This window comes from Apodemus sylvaticus, chromosome 3, assembly GCF_947179515.1.
Source record: "Apodemus sylvaticus chromosome 3, mApoSyl1.1, whole genome shotgun sequence".
Taxonomy (NCBI): domain Eukaryota; kingdom Metazoa; phylum Chordata; class Mammalia; order Rodentia; family Muridae; genus Apodemus; species Apodemus sylvaticus.
The window spans coordinates 9,972,439-9,991,752 of NC_067474.1; the positions used below are offsets into that span (position 1 = coordinate 9,972,439).

General features: G+C 39.5%; 1 protein-coding gene across 2 annotated transcripts in view; it reads right to left on the bottom strand.

The window, feature by feature from the left end:
- Nucleotides 1-19,314, bottom strand: part of Prex2 (phosphatidylinositol-3,4,5-trisphosphate dependent Rac exchange factor 2) — a 311,821-nt gene that overhangs the window by 16,279 nt on the left and 276,228 nt on the right. For both annotated transcript variants that reach the window (XM_052175955.1, XM_052175956.1), the window contains one exon: nt 12,352-12,454. In XM_052175955.1, coding sequence (XP_052031915.1) covers nt 12,352-12,454 — 103 coding nt within the window. The remainder of the gene's footprint in view (nt 1-12,351; nt 12,455-19,314) is intronic.

Consider the following 19,314-nt stretch of genomic DNA (forward strand, 5'->3'; position numbering starts at 1 on the left):
AAGGGAGACAACTCTGGACATAGAAAACCTAGGAAAAAAGTCAGGAGACATGGATGTAAGCATCAACAACAGAATACAAGAGTTAGAAGAGAAAATCTCAGATGCAGAAGATAGCATAGAAAGCACTGACAGGGTAGTCGAAGAAAATGAAAGTTGCAAAAGGCTCCTGACTGAAAACATCCAGGAAATCCAGGACAAAATGAGAAGATCAAATCTAAGGATTATATGTATGGAAGAGAGTGAATATTTCCAACTTAAAGGACCAGTAAAGGACTTCGACAAAATTATAGAAGAAAACTTTCCTAACTTAAAGACTAAGATGTTCATAAGCATACAAGAAGTCTACCGAACTCCAAATAGATTTGACCAGAAAAGAAATTCCTCCTGTCATATAATAATTTTAAAAATGCACTAAACAAAGAAAGAATATTAAAAGCAGTAAGGGGAAAAGGTCAAGAAACATAAAGGTAGACCTGTCAGAATTACACCAGACTTCTCACTCAAGAGAGAGTGAAAACCAGAAGATCCTGGGCAGATGTCAAACAGACCCTAAGAGAACACAAATGCCAAGCCAGGCTACTATAGACAGCAAATTTCTCAATTATCATAGATGGAGAAACCAAGGTGTGACAAAAAACATCTACACAATATCTTTCCACAAATCCAGCCCTTCAAAGGATAATGAATGGAAAACACCAACAAAAGGAGGGAAAGTACACACTAGAAAAAGCAAGAAATTAATCTTTTTTTAACAAACCAAAAAGAAGAGAGAGACACACAAACATTACTCCACCTCTAATAACAAAAATAACAGGAGGCAACAATCACTTCTCCTTATTATCTCTTAATATCAATGGACTCAATTATCCAATAAAAAGACATAGACTAACTAACTGGATACATAAGCAGGACCCAACATTTTGCTGCATACAGGAAACCCACTTCAGGCACAAAGACAGGCACTACCTCAGAGTAAAAGGATGGAAAACAATTTTCCAACCAAATGGTCCCAAGAAACAAGCTGGTGTGGCCATCCTAATATCAAATAAAATTGACTTTCCACCTAAAGTAATCAAAAAAGATAAGAAAGGACAATTCATAGTCATCAAAGGAAAAATCCACCAAGATGAACTCTCAATTCTGAATATATATTCTCCAAATACAAGGGCATTGATATTCATAAAACAAACTTTACTAAAGCTCAAAGCACACATTGCACCCCACACAAAAAATAGTGGGAGACTTCAACACCCCACTCTCATCAATGGAGAGATCAGGGAAACACAAACTAAACAGAGAAATAGTGAAACTAACAGAAGTTATGAACCCAATTGACTTAACAGATATCTATAGAACATTTCATCCTAAACAAAAGGATATACCTTCTTCTCAGCACCTCACGGTACCTTCTCAATAATTGACCATATACTTGATCACAAAACAGACCTCAGCAGATATAAGATGATCGAACTAATTCCATGCCTCCTATTAGATCACAATAGAATAAGGGTCTTCAATAGCAACAAAAACAACAAAAAGCCCACATACACATGGAAGCTGAATAATTCTCTACTCAATGATACCTTGGTCAAGGAAGAAATAATCAAAGACTTTTTAGAATTTAATGAAAATGAAAGCACAACATAACCAAATTTATGGGACACAATGAAAGCAGTGCTAAGAGGAAAACTCATAGCTCTTAGTGCCTCCAAAGAGAAACTTGAAAAAGCATACAAAAACAGCTTAAGATCTTGGCTCCTGGACACAGGACAGATCTGACAAGCAGTGACAGGTACACAGACATATCCTGAGTCTAACATTGCTTGGGTCTCAGGCCATCAGGGTTCTGCCTGCACCCAGGGCCTGGGCAGTTCTGCGGACCATTTGTGTATCAGCCTTGTCAGGGGATGTTTGCCCTGCAGAGGGATCAGCACTTGGAAAAGGTTCCTACTGCAACCACCACCTTTGCTCCCTGACAGAGCAGACATGGAGCACCAGGTTCACAGACACACCCCAAGTATAATATTGCTTGGGGAAAGACATACCAGGGCTCCAAGGGCACCTAAGAGTAGGGCAACACATCAGCAATCTGTGCCTGGGGAAACCCAGTTATCGAGTGGTGTAGAAATAGCCTTACACTGCCCCCTTTCTCCTTATCTTTTCAATATTGTACTTGAGGTACTAGCTCGGGCAATTCGACAACATAAGGAGGTCAAAGGGATACAAATTGGAAAGGAGGAAGTCAAACTATCATTATTTGCAGACGACATGATCGTCTACCTAAGTGACCCAAAGAACTCCACTAGAGAGCTCCTACAGCTGATAAACAACTTCAGCAAAGTGGCAGGTTACAAAATCAACTCAAGCAAATCAGTGGCCTTCCTATACTCAAAGGATAAGCAGGCTGAGAAAGAAATTAGGGAAATGACCCCCTTCACAATAGCCACAAACAGTATAAAGTATCTTGGGGTGACTCTTACCAAACATGCGAAAGATCTGTATGGCAAGAACTTCAAGACTCTGAAGAAGGAAATGGAAGAAGACCTCAAAAAATGGGAAAACCTCCCATGCTCATGGATCGGTAGAATCAATATAGTTAAAATGGCCATTTTGCCTAAAGCACTATACAGATTCAATGCAATACCCATCAAAATCCCAACTCAATTCTTCACAGAGTTAGAAAGAGCAATTATCAAATTCATCTGGAACAACAAAAAACCCAGGATAGCTAAAACTATTCTCAGCAACAAAAGAAAATCTGGGGGAATCAGTATCCCTGACCTCAAGCAATACTACAGAGCAATAGTGTTAAAAACTGCATGGTATTGGTACAGTGACAGGCAGGAGGATCAATGGAACAGGATTGAAGATCCAGAAATGAACCCACACACCTATGGCCACTTGATCCTCGACAAAGAGGCTGAAAACATCCAATGGAAAAAAGATAGCCTTTTCAACAAATGGTGCTGGTTCAACTGGAGGTCAGCATGCAGAAGAATGGGAATTGATCCATCCTTGTCTCCTTGTACTAAGCTCAAATCCAAATGGATCAAGGACCTCCACATAAAGCCAGACACTCTGAAGCTAATAGAAAAGAAACTGGGGAAGACCCTTGAGGACATCGGTACAGGGAGAAAGTTTCTGAACAGAACACCAATAGCGTATGCTCTAAGAGCAAGAATTGACAAATGGGACCTCATAAGGTTACAGAGTTTCTGTAAGGCAAAGGACACCATCAAGAGGACAGATCGGCAACCAACAAATTGGGAAAAGATCTTCACCAATCCTACATCAGATAGAGGGCTAATATCCAATATATATAAAGAACTCAAGAAGTTAGACTCCAGAAAACCGAACAACCCTATTAAAAAATGGGGTACAGAGTTAAACAAAGAATTCTCACCTGAAGAACTTCGGATGGCGGAGAAGCATCTTAAAAAATGCTCAACTTCATTAGTCATTAGGGAAATGCAAATCAAAACAACCCTAAGATTTCATCTTACACCAGTCAGAATGGCTAAGATTAAAAATTCAGGAGACAGCAGGTGTTGGAGAGGGTGCGGAGAAAGAGGAACACTCCTCCACTGCTGGTGGGGTTGCAAATTGGTACAACCACTCTGGAAAGCAGTCTGGCGGTTCCTCCGAAAACTGGGCACCTCACTTCCAGAAGATCCTGCTATACCACTCCTGGGCATATACCCAGAGGATTCCCCACCATGTAATAAGGATACATGCTCTACTATGTTCATAGCAGCCCTATTTATAATTGCCAGATGCTGGAAAGAACCCAGGTATCCCTCAACAGAAGAGTGGATGCAAAAAATGTGGTATATCTACACAATGGAGTACTATTCAGCCATTAGAAACAATGAATTCATGAAATTCTTAGGCAAATGGATGGAGCTAGAGAACATCATACTAAGTGAGGTAACCCAGACTCAAAAGGTGAATCATGGTATGCACTCACTAATAAGTGGTTATTAACCTAGAAAACTGGAATACCCAAAACATAATCCACACATCAAATGAGATACAAGAAGAAAGGAGGAGTGGTCCCTGGTTCTGGAAAGACTCAGTGAAACAGTATTTGGCAAAACCAGAACGGGGAACTGGGAAGGGGTAGGAGGGAGGACAGGGGAAGAGAAGGGGGCTTACAGGACTTTCGGGGAGTGGGGGGGGGGCTAGAAAAGGGGAAATCATTAGAAATGTAAATAAATTATATCGAATAAAAAAAAAACTTGAAAAAAAAAAAAAAAGAATTCATCTGCACTAAAAAAAAAAAAAAAAAAAAAAAAAAAAAAAAAAAAAAAGAAATAGCCTTACAGGCTCACAGGAGGTTCAAGCACCAGCTAGTGACAAAAGGACCAACTAACGCCAGAGACAATCAGATGGCAAAAGGCAAACACAGGAACATTACTAACAGAAATCAAGGCAATATGGGAGCATCTGACCCCAATTCTCCACCAACAGCAGATCCTGGATACACTAACACACCTGAAAAAACAAGATTTGGATTTAAAACCACTGGTTATAATGCTGTTAGAAGAACACAAGAAGGACATAAATAAATCTCTTAAAGAAATAGAGGAGAAAATGGACCAAAAGGTAGAAACTCTTACAAGGGAAACACAAAAATCATTTAAAGAAATTCAGGAGAATATGGGTCAACAGATAGAAGCCAATAAAGAGGAAATACAAAAATCACTTAAAGAAACACAGGAAAACTTGGGTTAACAGGCAGAAGTCATGAAAGAGGAAACACAAAAATATCTTAAAGAATTACGGGAAAACGCAAACAAGCAAGTGAAGGAGCTAAGCAAAACCATCCAGGATCTAAAATCAGAAGTGGAAATAACTCAGAAATCACAAAGGGAGACAACTTTGGAGATAGAAAACCTTGGGAAAAAAGCAGGAGCCATAGATGCAAATATCAACAACAGAATACAAGAGATAGAAGAATCTCAGATGCTGAAGATACCATAGAAACCATGGACTCAACAGTCAAAGAAAATGCAAAGTGCAAAAAGCTTGTTACCCAAAATGTCCAGGAAATCCAGGACACAATGAGAAGACCTAAGGATTATAGGCATAGATGAGAGAAAAGATTTACAAATTAAAGGGCCAGTCAATATCTTTAGCAAAATTATGGAAGAAAACTTCCCTAACCTAAAGAGAGAGATGCCCATGAATATACGAGAAGCCTACAGAACTCCAAACAGATTGGACCAGAGCAGAAATACCTCCCATCACATAATAATCAAAACCCCAAATGTACTAAACAAAGAAAGAATACTTAGGGCAGTAAGAGAAAAAGGGCAAGTAACATATAAAGGAAGACCTATCAGAATTACACCAACTTCTGACCAGAGACTATGAAAGCAAGAAGATCCTGGGCAGATCTCATGCAGACTCTAAGAAAACACAAATGCCAGCAAAGACAACTATATTCAGTAAAACTCTCAATCACTATAGATGGAGAAACCAAGATATTTCATGACAAAACCAAATTTACACAATACCTTCCAGAAACCCAGCCCAGAAAGGATAATAGGTGGAAAACGCCAATATAAGGAGGGAAATTACACCCCAGAAAAAGCATGATGGTAAGCTTCATCCATCAAACCCAAAAGAAGATAACCACTCAAACATAAAAAATAACACCCAAAATGACAGGATGTAACAATCAATATTACTCTTAACATCAATGGACACAATTGCCCCCCAAAAAGACATAGACTAACAGACTGATACCTAAACAGGACCCTATATTTTTCTGCATACAGGAAACACACCTCAGTAACAAAGACAAACACTACCTTAGGGTAAAAGTCTGGAAGACACTTTTACAAGCAAATGGTCTCAGGAAGCGAGCAGTAGTAGCCATTCTAATATCAGATAAAATTGACTTTCAACCAAAAGTCATCAAAAGAGACACAGAAGGACACATCTTGCTGGTCCAAGGAAAAATCTACCAAGAAGAATGCTCAATTCTGAACATTTATGCTCCAAATGCAAGGACACCCTCATTCATAAAAGAAACTTTACTAAAGCTCAAAGCACACCTTGCACCTAACACAATAATTGTGGGTGACTTCAACACTCCACTCTCTTCAAGGGACCAATAAGGAAAACAGAAACTAAATAGGGACACAGTGAAACTAATTGAAGATTTGGACCAATTGGATTTGACAGATATACATAGAACATTTTAACTTAAAGCAAAAGAATATACCTTTTCCTCAGCGCCTCCTGGTACGTTCTCCAAAATCAATCATATAATTGGTCACAAGACAGACCTCAACAAACCTAAGATGGAACTAATCCCATGTCTCTTATCAGATCACTATGGAGTAAAAGTGGTCTTCAATAGTAACAAAAACAACAGAAATCCCACATACACATGGAAACTGAACAATACTCTAGTCAATGATACCTTGGTCAAGGAAGAAATAAAGAAAGAAATCAAAGACTTTTTGGAATTTAATGAAAATGAAGACACAACATACCCAAATCTCTGGCACACAATGAAAGAAGTGCTAAGAGGAAAACTCATAGCCCTGAGTGCCTCCAAAAAGAAACTGGAGAGAGCATACACTAGCAGCTTAAGGGCACACCTGAAAGCCCTCGAACAAAAGGAAGCTAATTCACCCAAGAGGAGTATAAGACAGGAAATCATCAAACTCAGGGCTGAAATCAATCAAGTAGAAACAAAGACCACCATACAAAGAATCAACAGAACCAGTAGCTGGTTCTTTGAGAAAATCAACAAGATAGATAAACCCTTAGCCAGACTAACCAAAGGGCAAAAAGACCGTATCCAAATTAACAAAATTAGAAATGAAAAGGGAGCTATAATAACAGAAATTGAGGACATTCAAAAAATCATCAGATCCTACTACAAAATCCTATATACTCAACACAACTGGAAATTTTGGAGGAAATGGACAATTTCCTAGACAGATACCAAATACTAAAATTAAATCAGGACCAAATAGATCATCTAAACAGTCCCATAACCCCTAAATAAATAGAAGGGGTCATAGAAAATCTTCCAACCAAAAAAAAGCACAGGACCAGATGGTTTCAGTGCAGAATTCTATCAGCCCTTCAAAGAAGACCTAACACCAATACTCTTCAAACCATTCCACAAAATAGAAATGGAAGGAACACTACCCAACTCTTTCTATGAAGCCACAATTATGCTAATAACAAAACCACACAAAGATCCAACAAAGAAAGAAAACTTCAGGTAAATTTCCTTATGAATATCAATGTAAAAATACTCAATATAATTCTTGGCAACCAAATCTTAGAGCACATCAAAACGATTATTCACCATGATCAAGTAGGCTTCATCCCAGGGATGCAGGGATGGTTCAATATATGGAAACCCATCAATACAATCCACTACATAAACAAACTCAAAGAAAAAAAACCACACGGTCATTTCATTGGATGCTGAAAAAGCATTTGACAAAATTCAGCATCCTTTCATGCTAAAAGTCTTGGAAAGAACAGGAATGCAAGACCCATACCTAAACATAGTTAAAGCAATATACAGCAAACTGGTAGCCAATATCAAACTAAATGGAGAGAAACCTGAAGCAATCCCACTAACATCAGGCACTAGACAAGGCTGCCCTCTCTCTCCATATCTTTTCAATATAGTACTTGAAGTCCTAGCTAGAGCAATTAGACAACATAAGGAGGTCAAAGGGACACAAATTGGAAAGGAAGAAGTCAAACTATCACTATTTGCAGATGATATGATAGTATATGTAAGTGACCCAAAAAACCCCAACAGAGAACTTCTATAGCTGATAAACAACTTCAGCAAAGTGGCTGGTTATAAAATCAACTCAAGCAAATCAGTAGCCTTCCTATACTCAAAGGACAAGCAGGCTGAGAAAGAAATTAGGGAAATGACACCCTTCAAAATAGCCGCAAACAATATAAAGTATCTTGGTGTGACTCTAACCAAACAAGTGAAACATCTGTATGACAAGAACTTCAACTCTCTGAAGAAGGAAATAGAAGAAGACCTCAGAAAATGGAAAAAAACTTCCATGCTCATGGATTGGCTGGATTAATATAGTTAAAATGGCCCTCTTGCCAAAAGCAATCTACAGATTCAATTCAATCCCCATCAAAATCCCAACTCAGTTCTTCATAGAGTTAGAAAGAACAATTCTCAAACTCATCTGCAATAACAAAAACCCCAGGATAGCTAAAACTATTCTCAACAGTAAATGAACTTCTGGAGGAATCAGTATCCTTTGTGTGACTTTAACCAAACAAGTAAAAGATCTATATGATAAGAACTTCAAGTATGAAGAAAGAAATTGAAGAAGATCTCAGATGAAAAGATCTCCCATGTTCATGGATTAGCAGGGTTAATATAGTAAAAATGGCCATGTTGCCTAAAGAAATCTAAAGATTCAATGCAATCCCCATCAAAATTCCAACTCAATTCTTTATAGAGTTAGAAAAATCAATTTCTAAACAAAAAAAAAATTCCAGGATAGTGAAAACTTCCCAACAATTAACATCTGGTAGAATCACCATCTCTGACCTCAAGCTCTACTACAGAGCAATATCAATAAAAACTGTGTGGTATTGGTACAGACACTCGCAGGAAGATCAGTGGGATAGAATTGAAGACTTCAAAATGAACCCACACACCTATGGTCACTCGATCTTTGACAAAGGAGCTAAAATCATCCAGGGGAAAAAAGACAGCATTTTCAACATATGGTGCTGGGTCAACTGACAGTCAACATGTTGAAGGATTCAAATTGATCCATTCTTATCTCCTTATACAAAGCTCAAGTCCAATCGGATAAAGGATCTCCACATAAAACCAGATACACTGAATCTAATAGAAGAGAAAATGGGAAGAACCTGGAGCACATGGGCATCGGGGAAAACTTCCTGAATTGTCCACCAAAAGCTTATGCTCCAAGATCAAAAACTGACAAATGCAACCTCGTAAAATTGCAAAGCTTCTGTAAGGCAAAGGACACTGTCAATAGGACAAAATGGCAACCAACAGATTTGGAAAATATCTTTACAAATTCTCCATCTGATAGAGGGCTAATATCCAATATATACAAAGAACTCAAGAAGTTATACTCCAGAGAACCAAATAAACTCTATTAAAAATGGGGTACACAGCCAAACAAAAATTCTCAACTGATTAGTACCAGATGCCTGAGAAACATATGAAGAAATATTCAATATCTTTAATCATCAGGTAAATGCAAATCAAAATAACCCAGAGATTCCACCTCACACCAGTCAGAATGGCCAGGATCAAAAACTCAGGGGACAGCAAATGGTGGAAAGGATGTGGAGAAAGAAGAATACTCCTCTGTTACTAGTGGGATTGCAAGCTAGTAAATCCACTCTGGAAATAAGTTTGGTATATCCTCAGAAAATTGGACATAGCACTACCTGAGGACCCAGCTATATCACTCCTGGGCATATACTCAGAAGATTCTCCAACATGCAATAAGGACACATGCTCCGCTATGTTTATATCAGCCTTACTTATAATAGCCAGAAGCTGGAAAGAACCCAGATGTCCCCTAACAGAGGAATGGATACAGAAAATGTGGTACATTTACAGGATGGAGTACTACTCAGCTATTAAAAACAGTGAATTCATGAAATTCTTAGGCAAATGGATGGAGCTAGAAAATATCATCCTAAGTGAGGTAACCCAATCACAAAAAACACACATGGCATGCCCTCACTGATAAGTGGGTATTAGCTTGAAAACTCAGAACATCCAAAATACAACTTACAGACATGAAGCTCAAGAAGAAGGAAGACCAAAGTGTGGATACTTTGATTCTTATTGGAAAGTGGATCAAAATACCCATGGCTCACATAACAACTAATAGAATAAACATAGGCTCCACAGTGGAGCAGCTAGGAAAGGACCCAAGGAGCTGAAGAGGTTTGCAGACCTTCAGGAGGAAAAATAATATGTACCAACCAGTACCCCCAGAGCTCCCAGGGATTAAACTACAAACCAAAGAGTACACCTGGAGGGACCCATGGCTCCAGCAAGATATGTAGCAGAAGATGAACATTTCAGATATCAATGAGAGGAGAGACCATGGGTGTTGTGAAGGCTGGATTCCCCAGAAGACAATTCAAGTCAGGAAATTTAGGGGGGGGGGGTGAGCAGGGAAGGGGGGATGGGATAGGGGATTTTCAGAGAGGTAACGTGGAAAGGGGACTTCATTTGAAGTGTACGTAAAGTAAATATCTAATAAAAAATTAAAAAGAAGCAGAAGAAAAAGAAGCATCTTAGTGAACAAACTTCATCTAAGCATTTGCTCTATACCAGAAATAGCCTCGTGTCTTAGCCACAAGTGGGTGCAGGCTGCTGCCATGCTTCCTGTCTTGTGTTCAGAGATAGGGCTTCTCTGGTGCACTTGTTTTCTGTGTATTTATGAAGGGAGAAAAAGAAAGACAGACAGACAGACAGAAAGACAAACAGACAGACAGAAAGAAACAAAGAAACAAAGAAAGAAATACAGATAGACAGAAAGACAGATAGAAAGAAAGAAAGAAAGAAAGAAAGATAGAAAGAAAGAAAGAAAGAAAGAAAGAAAGAAAGAAAGAAAGAAAGAAAGAAAGAAAGAAAGAAAGAAAGAAAGAAAGAAAGAAAGAAAGGAAGGAAGGAAGGAAGGAAGGAAGGAAGGAAGAAAGAAAAGCAATAAAAAATGGTTCAGTTTAGAATCTGCCTGGCTTTCCAGTCTTTCTGCTTTATTTTACACCAACTATCAATACTGTATATGTATATCATGCTTGCAGTGAACTTTGTAGCAGTGAAGTTGGGGAATAGATAACACCAACTTCGCTTTCTCTCTATTGTCTCTATTTACATTTTTGATTTAATCATCAAAGACATTAGAGGGTTGCCATAACTCTGATCCACAGGTAGGAATGAATATGGAATAAACTCAGAATCAGCTCCTTGGTGGAATGCTCTCAGGAGGCTCACTTTAGCTCCTTTTCCTCGTAGGTGGTAATTTTGAAGAAACCTTGGCAGAGCTTCTTATGCACTATCTCTAAGAGTAATGGAAGGAAAGCAAGTAAGACTTCAGCCCTTTGCACTAGTTTCTATCCTAAATCCCACCTCTCATGTGAGAGCCTACAAGCTTACCTGGGTTTGTTTATTCAAGGTGAATCTGTGTATCTCCTTCCCTGAGTCCCTTCTATACCATAGGGCAGGTTGCATCTGTGTTTGTCACTTGCCAGCTGGACAATAGTATGTCATGTGCTTCTGGTGGGTCCAAACATCTAACTGATCCCCGTGCAACCTTCTAAGTTCCTCACAGTCACCTTCTACTCTTGATTCCCAAAACAGAAATGCAAGACATAAACACTCACTAGCCCTGCAATGGGCATTGTGGAAGCTAGTGGGGTATTGGCTTCTTCAGTCTATTTGTTCATTGGCTGGCTTGACATCCCATGGTGAAATCCTGGGACAAGACCCATGGGGGTTGAAAATGCTTCATTTGATTGGGAAAAGTTCTGATGAATAAAGTGGTTATAATTATTAAAGCATATCTAATGAAGTCACTGTCATTGAAAAACTCAAGACAAGTCAGCTTGGCTGCATCAGGCCAAAAAGAGATGACAGAAAAATATAAAATTGATAACTCTCATTTGTCTTATCATTGCTTAAATGTCTTTTGTACAAGCTTGATTCTATTTTATAATCAGAACTATGGAAGCTGGTGTATTTTAAAAAAATAATTTAGACAATTTATAACCAAGTTACCTAAGTTCTTCAAATGCTACTGGGTTACAGTTTAGGAGATTCATTCTGCTTAAAAGAGATACAAAGTGAGTACAATCTCTGCTGGTGGAAAGTCAATTTAAAGGCTCATACTTAGCCTTTAATGGGAATTCTGAGGTGAGAGGTTTTTCCTCAGGATGACACACACATTTTATCATGGCATGGAAGACATTGGGAGATCACAGAAACTACCAGGGCCCTCCTCAATTCCTCTTCTTCCTTACCTCCTCCATCCCAATCCAGTTTCTCGAAGTACCACATATCCTGGTTTTATATTATTTTATTACTACTAGGAGCCCCAGTCCACTCCTGTTTTGTGTGGCCATTTCCCTTTTTGCTTCTAGGTAACATCACAGATACCTATTTCCTAGGTTCAGGGCACTAGGAAGAGGGTCTGCAGTGTTTTCTCCTTGGGCATGCTTCCCAGGCATAGCTTAGCCACTGTCATTTGCCTAGACAAGTTTCATACCTGAAAAGTGAACAAAGCCAAACTAGAAAACATCTTCCCAAAGGCAGACAGGAAAGCGACTCACCTGCTTTCTCATCACATCTGTGGCCTGCATAATGTACCGAGGAGGGAGCCCATGGCTTCTTGCTAGAGTGATGGCTTGCTCCAGTGTCACACTCAGGGTGCACCTGTGGGCCAGGGTAACAGAAGTCACAGTCATTGATCCACTCCTAGAAGAATCTGAACTACCAATGTCAACAGAGCCTTACACGGGCCTTATCTGTGATAGCCAGAAGCTGGAAACAAGTTTAGTTCCATCCACTTGCCTGAAAAACTCAGGATGTCCTTGTTCTTAATAGCAGAGTAGTATTCCATTGTGTAAATGAATTGCATTTTCTGTATCCATTCTTTGGTCATGAGACATCTGGGTTGTTTCCAGCTTTTGGCTATCACAAATAAGGCCACTATGAATAGTGGAACATGTGCCCCTATGGCATAGTGGAACATCTTTTGGGTATATTCCCAAGAGTGTTATTGCTGGGTCTTCAGGTAGATCTATTTCTAATTTTCTAAGGAACCTCCAGATTGATTTCCAGAGTGTTTGTACCAGTTTTCAATACCACCAGCAATTGCATGTATTCACTAATAAGTGGATATTAGCCAAAAAAAAGTACAGAGTATCCAAGATACAGTCCATAGAACTCAAAAAGGTCAATAAGCTGAAGGGCCCAAGTGAGGACTCCTCAGTCCCAGTGCGGAGGGAGAAGAAAGCAATCACAAGTGGCAAGGAGGGACCTGGGAGGGAAAGTGGATGGAGCAGGGGAGTGTGGCGGGGGCAGGGGGGTAAGAGGGGAATGTGATCTGACTTTGGAGGAGGGAAAAGGACTGAAGCCCTGCGGGACAGCAGAAAACAATGGAAAAAGGCAACCTTGGGAGATAGGAGGTTGGGCGGAGGGCTCCAGAATGCACCAGAGACCTGGGATGTGAGAGACTCCCAGGACTCAAAGGGAAGGACCTTACATGAAATGCCTGACAGAAGGGAGAGGGACCTTAGAGAGCCCACCTCCAGCAGAAAGACAGGGCATCAAATAAGGGATGACGTTACCATCCCACAGTCAAAACTCTGACCCATAATTGTTCCTGTCTGAAAAAAACTACAGAGACAGAAATGGAGAGAAGACTGAGGAAAAGAAGGTACAGCGACAGGCCCAAAGTGGGATCCAGCTCAAGGGGCGGTCCCAAGGCCTAACACTATTACTGATGCTATGGTGTGCTTAAAAAGAGGAGCCTAGCATGGCTGCCCTCAGTGAGGCCCAACAAGCAGCTGAAAGAGTCAGATGCAGATATCTGCACCCAACCAATGGACAGAAGCTGCTGACCCCTGTGGTTGAATTAGGGAAGGCAGAATGAAGCTGAGGAGGACGACGACCCTGTAGGAGGTCCAGCAGTCAAATTAATCTGGATCCCCAAGATCTATCAAACACTGGACCACCAATCAGGAAGCATATACTTGCTGATATGAGGCCCCTAACACAATAGCAGCAGAGGACCACCAAGTCTATGTTCAATCAGAGATGATGTACCTAACCCTCAAGAGGCTGGAGGCCCCAAGGGGTTTAGAGGTCAGGTGGGGTGGAGGTGGGACATCCACGTGGAGACAGGAGGATGGGGAGGAGGTATGGGATGTGGAACAGTCAGGGGGTGGACAGGGTGGGGAATAAAATCTGGAGTGTAAAAAAGAAAAAGAAAAAAAGAAAAAAAAGAAAATTGAATAACCTTATTTATAATAAAAAATTTTATTTTCACTTCCCAATAAGCAAGTAGAGAAGTGAGAACATCATAATCATTACTAAGAATTCCTCTGAATTTTTCTCATGCTAATGGTTCAAAGTTACATAATTAACTTCTAGTTGGACACGATGTTCACAAGGTCTTAGCATCTGAATGGACTGGAATTGTTCTACACATTGCTTTGCATGTACCTGTAGGCCACCGAAGGCCAACCACTGTATCTAATGGTTCATGTAAGAAGAAAATTAATTTCATTTAATTGCTTGCCTCCTCAACAGCTATAACCTTTTGTCCTCAGTAAGGTGTCCTCTGCTCTAGTTTTAAATCTGTTGACCCTAACAGTTTAATCAATAATGCTCATTATACCTGCTGCATGAAGAAAGGAAACTCTTGACTTCATTTTCTAATCCTGAGAAATGTCTGTACTTTCCCGATAAAGCATGGCCCCCTCTTCTACTGGGAACACAGACACAGAGAAGGTTTTTTGTCAACAACTTTCCTTATCATTTTACACTGACTTATTCTTCCTTGCACAAGTTGTAAATAGCAACACAGCAAAATTACCTGCAAGAGACTTGAAAAGATTTTAGTTCAGCTGGGCTATCAATGTAGCCACTGAACAGGGGGTGTCAAGTGTTACAACTTTTGTCTGCCTGTCCCTCCCTAACTCAGCCTCTACCCACCCACCTTATTTATTACTGGCTGGGTTAGTGCTACTCACTATGTAGCCCAGGATGATCTAGAACTCACAGCAACCCAAGGGCTGCGATTATAGACATGAGATACCACATCTGGCTAAGGAGCACCTGATTAGAACCGATGAGATATTACTTAAAGAAAAACTGATCTTCAAATGCTTATGTATGTTTTTTTTTTCCCTAGCCAATCCAAACAACACCACCGCCACCACCAACAATATGCTCTATATATTTTAAGGAAGAAGTCTCAGGATTGACTAAAAAATTTAAAAGCAGCTTTGTTTTTTGTTTGCTTATTTTGATTATTGGGTTTGGTTTTTGTTTTTGAAAGAATCAATCATACAACATTGGATATACTGTCTGCTTTCCAGGCAGGCTTCCAGGCTCTTCAGGGCATGTATTTCCATGTACAAAATTCAGACTTCCAGCATCCTAAGGGAAGCAGAGAACTGTGCTCTAGCTCTGGGGGAGACAGGCTATTGTTTGCCTCATAACTCTTCACTGTCTCTCAACTCTTTCATTTGAATGTCTGGTGGTAAAATCCGGCATTTGAGTTCCTGTATCTGAAAGATTCCAACTCCTGGAAGGGATCATCACATGTGGATCCCCAGTGAATACAGACATGTGAACCCACTGCTGCGATTCACAGGGCGCCGTTTGGTTTTACAAGTGCTTTCATTACCAGAGGGGTTGAGCTTAAAAATCTCAGGCAAGAATAAGAAAGTCCAGCTAGGAAGCTAAGAAAATCACTAGGAAATTTCTTGTTTGACTATAATATCTTCCTTCTAGAAAAATTTGTACTTTCAATCATGGACAAAATTTAAAAATATCCACTTTTACACTATCTTGGAAAAATACGGGGGCTTCAATTTTGTAGCTCCTTCTAGTTGCTATTAAAAAAACAAAGTTAAGTAGGTTTAATTTTTTCCTTGGTTGACATGAAGTAATTTAACATTTAAATTACATAATATAAAGGTACAGTTTTAAAACTAATTATCAGTGTCACAGAGTCGTTTGTGACTCCTTCATAAACGGCAGAGAAGTGCAGTGAAGAAAGCCCCAGCATGGCCTCAGCAATAGGATGCTCCAAATTTGGATCCTGCCTTACATTTGTGGGAACGAGTACTTGGGGTGGTAATAAATACCAGAAGAACTACTAGTTCCCCATAGAAACAAAAACAAGACAACAGACCCGTGCTTATGATTAATACATCCCTGGACATCCTATATTGAAAATAGAATCATCTCATTCCTATTTCTTCCATACTTAAAATTGTAAACTATTGCTAATGGGTCCAATTTACTTTGAAGGATAGTTTAAATTAGGAGTCTTTGTGTGAGGCGTGTGTGTGTGTGTGTGTGTGTGTGTCTGTGCGTGTGTCTGTGTGTGTATGCATTCATATGGAGGTTTTATGTGTTGATACTTAAGAGCCTTCATTTTGTATTTTGTTTGTTTTGTTTTGGTTTTTGTTTTGTTTTGTTTTGCTTTGCTTTGCTTTGCTTTGTTTTGTTTTGTTATGAAATAGATCCTTTCCCTGAGACCTGAAGCTTCTTTAGGGTGCTGACTGGATAGCAGTCCTAAGAGACCCACTGGTTTCAACTTTCCCAGCGCTGGGTCTGCAAGTGTACAGCACAACAGCCACAGTTTCTTATGGGTTCTGGGGGTTGACCTCTGGTCTTTGTGTTCACACAGCAAGAACTTTACCAACTGAGCATCTTGTCAGCACCTATCACAGAGGAGTGACTTCATTCACTCTGGGCTATTTTGTGTTTCCATTTTGCTCCAAGTACCATTAGTTGCCAGAAGAGCCAATCTGTATCCATATAGAAAAGCTTCAGTGTCTAAACTGCTTGCTTGAAATGATCGTTTTGCGATTCTTAGAAGGGACATGGCAGTATCGACACTATCACATGGTTCCTTTTCCAACTGCACAAAAGAAAATAGAACTGCAAAAGTTCCAACTGCTAATTTCTTCATTCCCCAGCTTCTTCAGTCACAATGTATCGTCTTGGGTAGCATTTTAATGGCCTCTGATTATTTCTGGAACTGAGCTAGAGAGAGCTGAGTTAGGATGCATTCAGGATAGCTTGACTGGAATTATTTAGATGATTCATTGTTGCTTCTACATGAAGTTATGGTATTCCAATATTCTGGTATAGCAATGGCTTCCAAAGCATTCTTCCCTGCTTGCCCACTGCACAAAACCTTCCTATGTCAAAAAGTTGGTGTAGGAAAGATACCCCCATATCCTGCTCCTCTTGGCTGGAAGTATGTGTGGTTAGAGGGAGCAAGATAGAAATAAACAAAGCCTGAAGCTATCTGTTTGAATAACATTCAAAATGACAGGACTTAGTCTATGTGCTATTGAATAAGGATTTAAATTAACAAACAAAATGTGTGCAAGCCATTAGCAGTAACACATTTTTGCTACTGAAATGCTTTTCTGAGCTCTCAGGAACTCAAATTAGATCAGTCATGCTAGAAGCTAGAACAAATTTTCTCTTTTCTTCATAGAAAAATATCACAAAATTATCATAATTTGCTAGGCAATCAAAGGCAGTACCATAAAAATTATGGGATAAAATGATAGAACTGGGTCACACAATAATCATATTCCAACTTTTGTATGAGTTGTATATATTAGCATTTAAACCTTGTGATTTGTTCTTGTTCTGATACTTGGTAAATACTACCTTTCATTTTTTTTTGTCTTCTCATTTCTATTATTTTTCTTAAAGAAGATACCTTCAGACCCTAACATCTTTACCTACCCAGAGATCACAGTCTTCTATCTCTCACTGTTACAGGCACAAAATGCTAAGATGCAACTCTGAGCCTTTCTTCAACAGAAGCTCACTAACTATGAAAAGCTTACAGCCTCAAAATTGCTTGTATGTAAAGTGCTTCATTTCATCCCTATATTAACTCTCATCTACTACTATATACAATGGTCAGGATTTTAGACATTCAGTCTTCCATGAACCAGCTTTTACCACATGTAATCCTATTTTAGCCATTTCATGTCTCTCTAATAATAAATTTGACTCTTAAAAAAAGACAGAAAGAAAATCAAACTCAAAACCTCAGGGCCTTCTGCATATTTGGTAATTTTCAACAATCACAGACAATAGCATCAGCTAAATTCTGATATCTTCAAACCATCCAAGGTCTAGTGATTTGTTTACTATCTATTCAGATTGTATTATAACAGCCCCTCAAGGACAGGTATGTTAAATTGAACACTTAGGGGTACATCCTCTGTATATCCTTAGGGTTACAGTGGTGATGCTAGAGTCAGAATAAGGCTGATGTCTGACCAATTGTGACTGATGGGTGCTATACTGGACTCCTGTGCTCTCAATGGACACAGGGACAGAAGTACTGATGTTTGGTTGGTAGTTAATCATTTTGTACTGTCTCTCAGGGCCAGTATTAAAATTCCCCATTTCTTTCTCTCTCTCTCTCCCTCTCCTTTTCCTTCTCCCTCTCCCTGCACCCACCTCTCTGTCTGTCTGTCTGTCTGTCTGTCTGTCTGTCTGTCTGTATCTGTCTGTCTGTCTGTCTGTCTGTCTGTCTGTCTCTGTCTGTCTGTCTGTCTATCTGTCTGTCTGTCTCTGTCTCTGTGTGTGTCTGTCTGTCTATGATTCAGGTTCTGACTGACACATGGAAGACCAGATTTATCATAAACAACTCTAGATTTAAAGACACAAATTGTCATAAAGTAGTATCATGTGTATGTTCATCTAAAAACACTTTAATCAGATATAGAAAACACAATTAATAAAAGGGGTTCTTGGTATTTATTTTTAGACATTTGAAATATCACAAGTGACACTGAACACTAGTTCAAAACCTTTTTCTGTACTCTGGAAGTCAGTCTGGTGGTTTCTTAAAAAACTGGTTATGATACTACCGGAGGACCCTGTTATACCACTCCTGGGCATATACCCAGAGGATTCCCCTGCATGTAATAAGGATATTTGCTCCACTATGTCCATAGGAGCCCTATTTATAATAGCCAGAAACTGAAAGAATCCAGATGTCCCTCAGTAAAGGAATGGATACAGAAAATGTGGTATATTTAAGCAATGCAATACTACTCAGCTATTAAAAACAATGAATTCATGAAATTCTCAGGCAAATGGGTGGAACTGGAAAATAACCTAAGTGAGGTAACCCAATCACAAAAGAACACACATGGTATGTACTCACTGATAAGTGGATATTAGCCCAGAAGCTGGGAATACCCAAGACACAATTCACATATCAAATGATTCCAAAGAAGAAGGAAGAACAAAGTATGGATACTCTGGTCCTTCTAGAAGGGGGAACAAAATACTCACAGAAAGAGATACAGAGACAAAGTGTGGAGCAGAGTCTGACGGAAAGACTATCCAGAGACTACCCCACCTAGTGATCGATTCCATATACAGTTACAGACACTATTATCGCTGCCCACAAGTACTTGCTGACCAGAGCTGGATATAGATGTCACCTGGGAGGCTCTGCTAGTGCACGACAAATACAGAGGGGGACATTGTCAGCCAGCCATTAAACT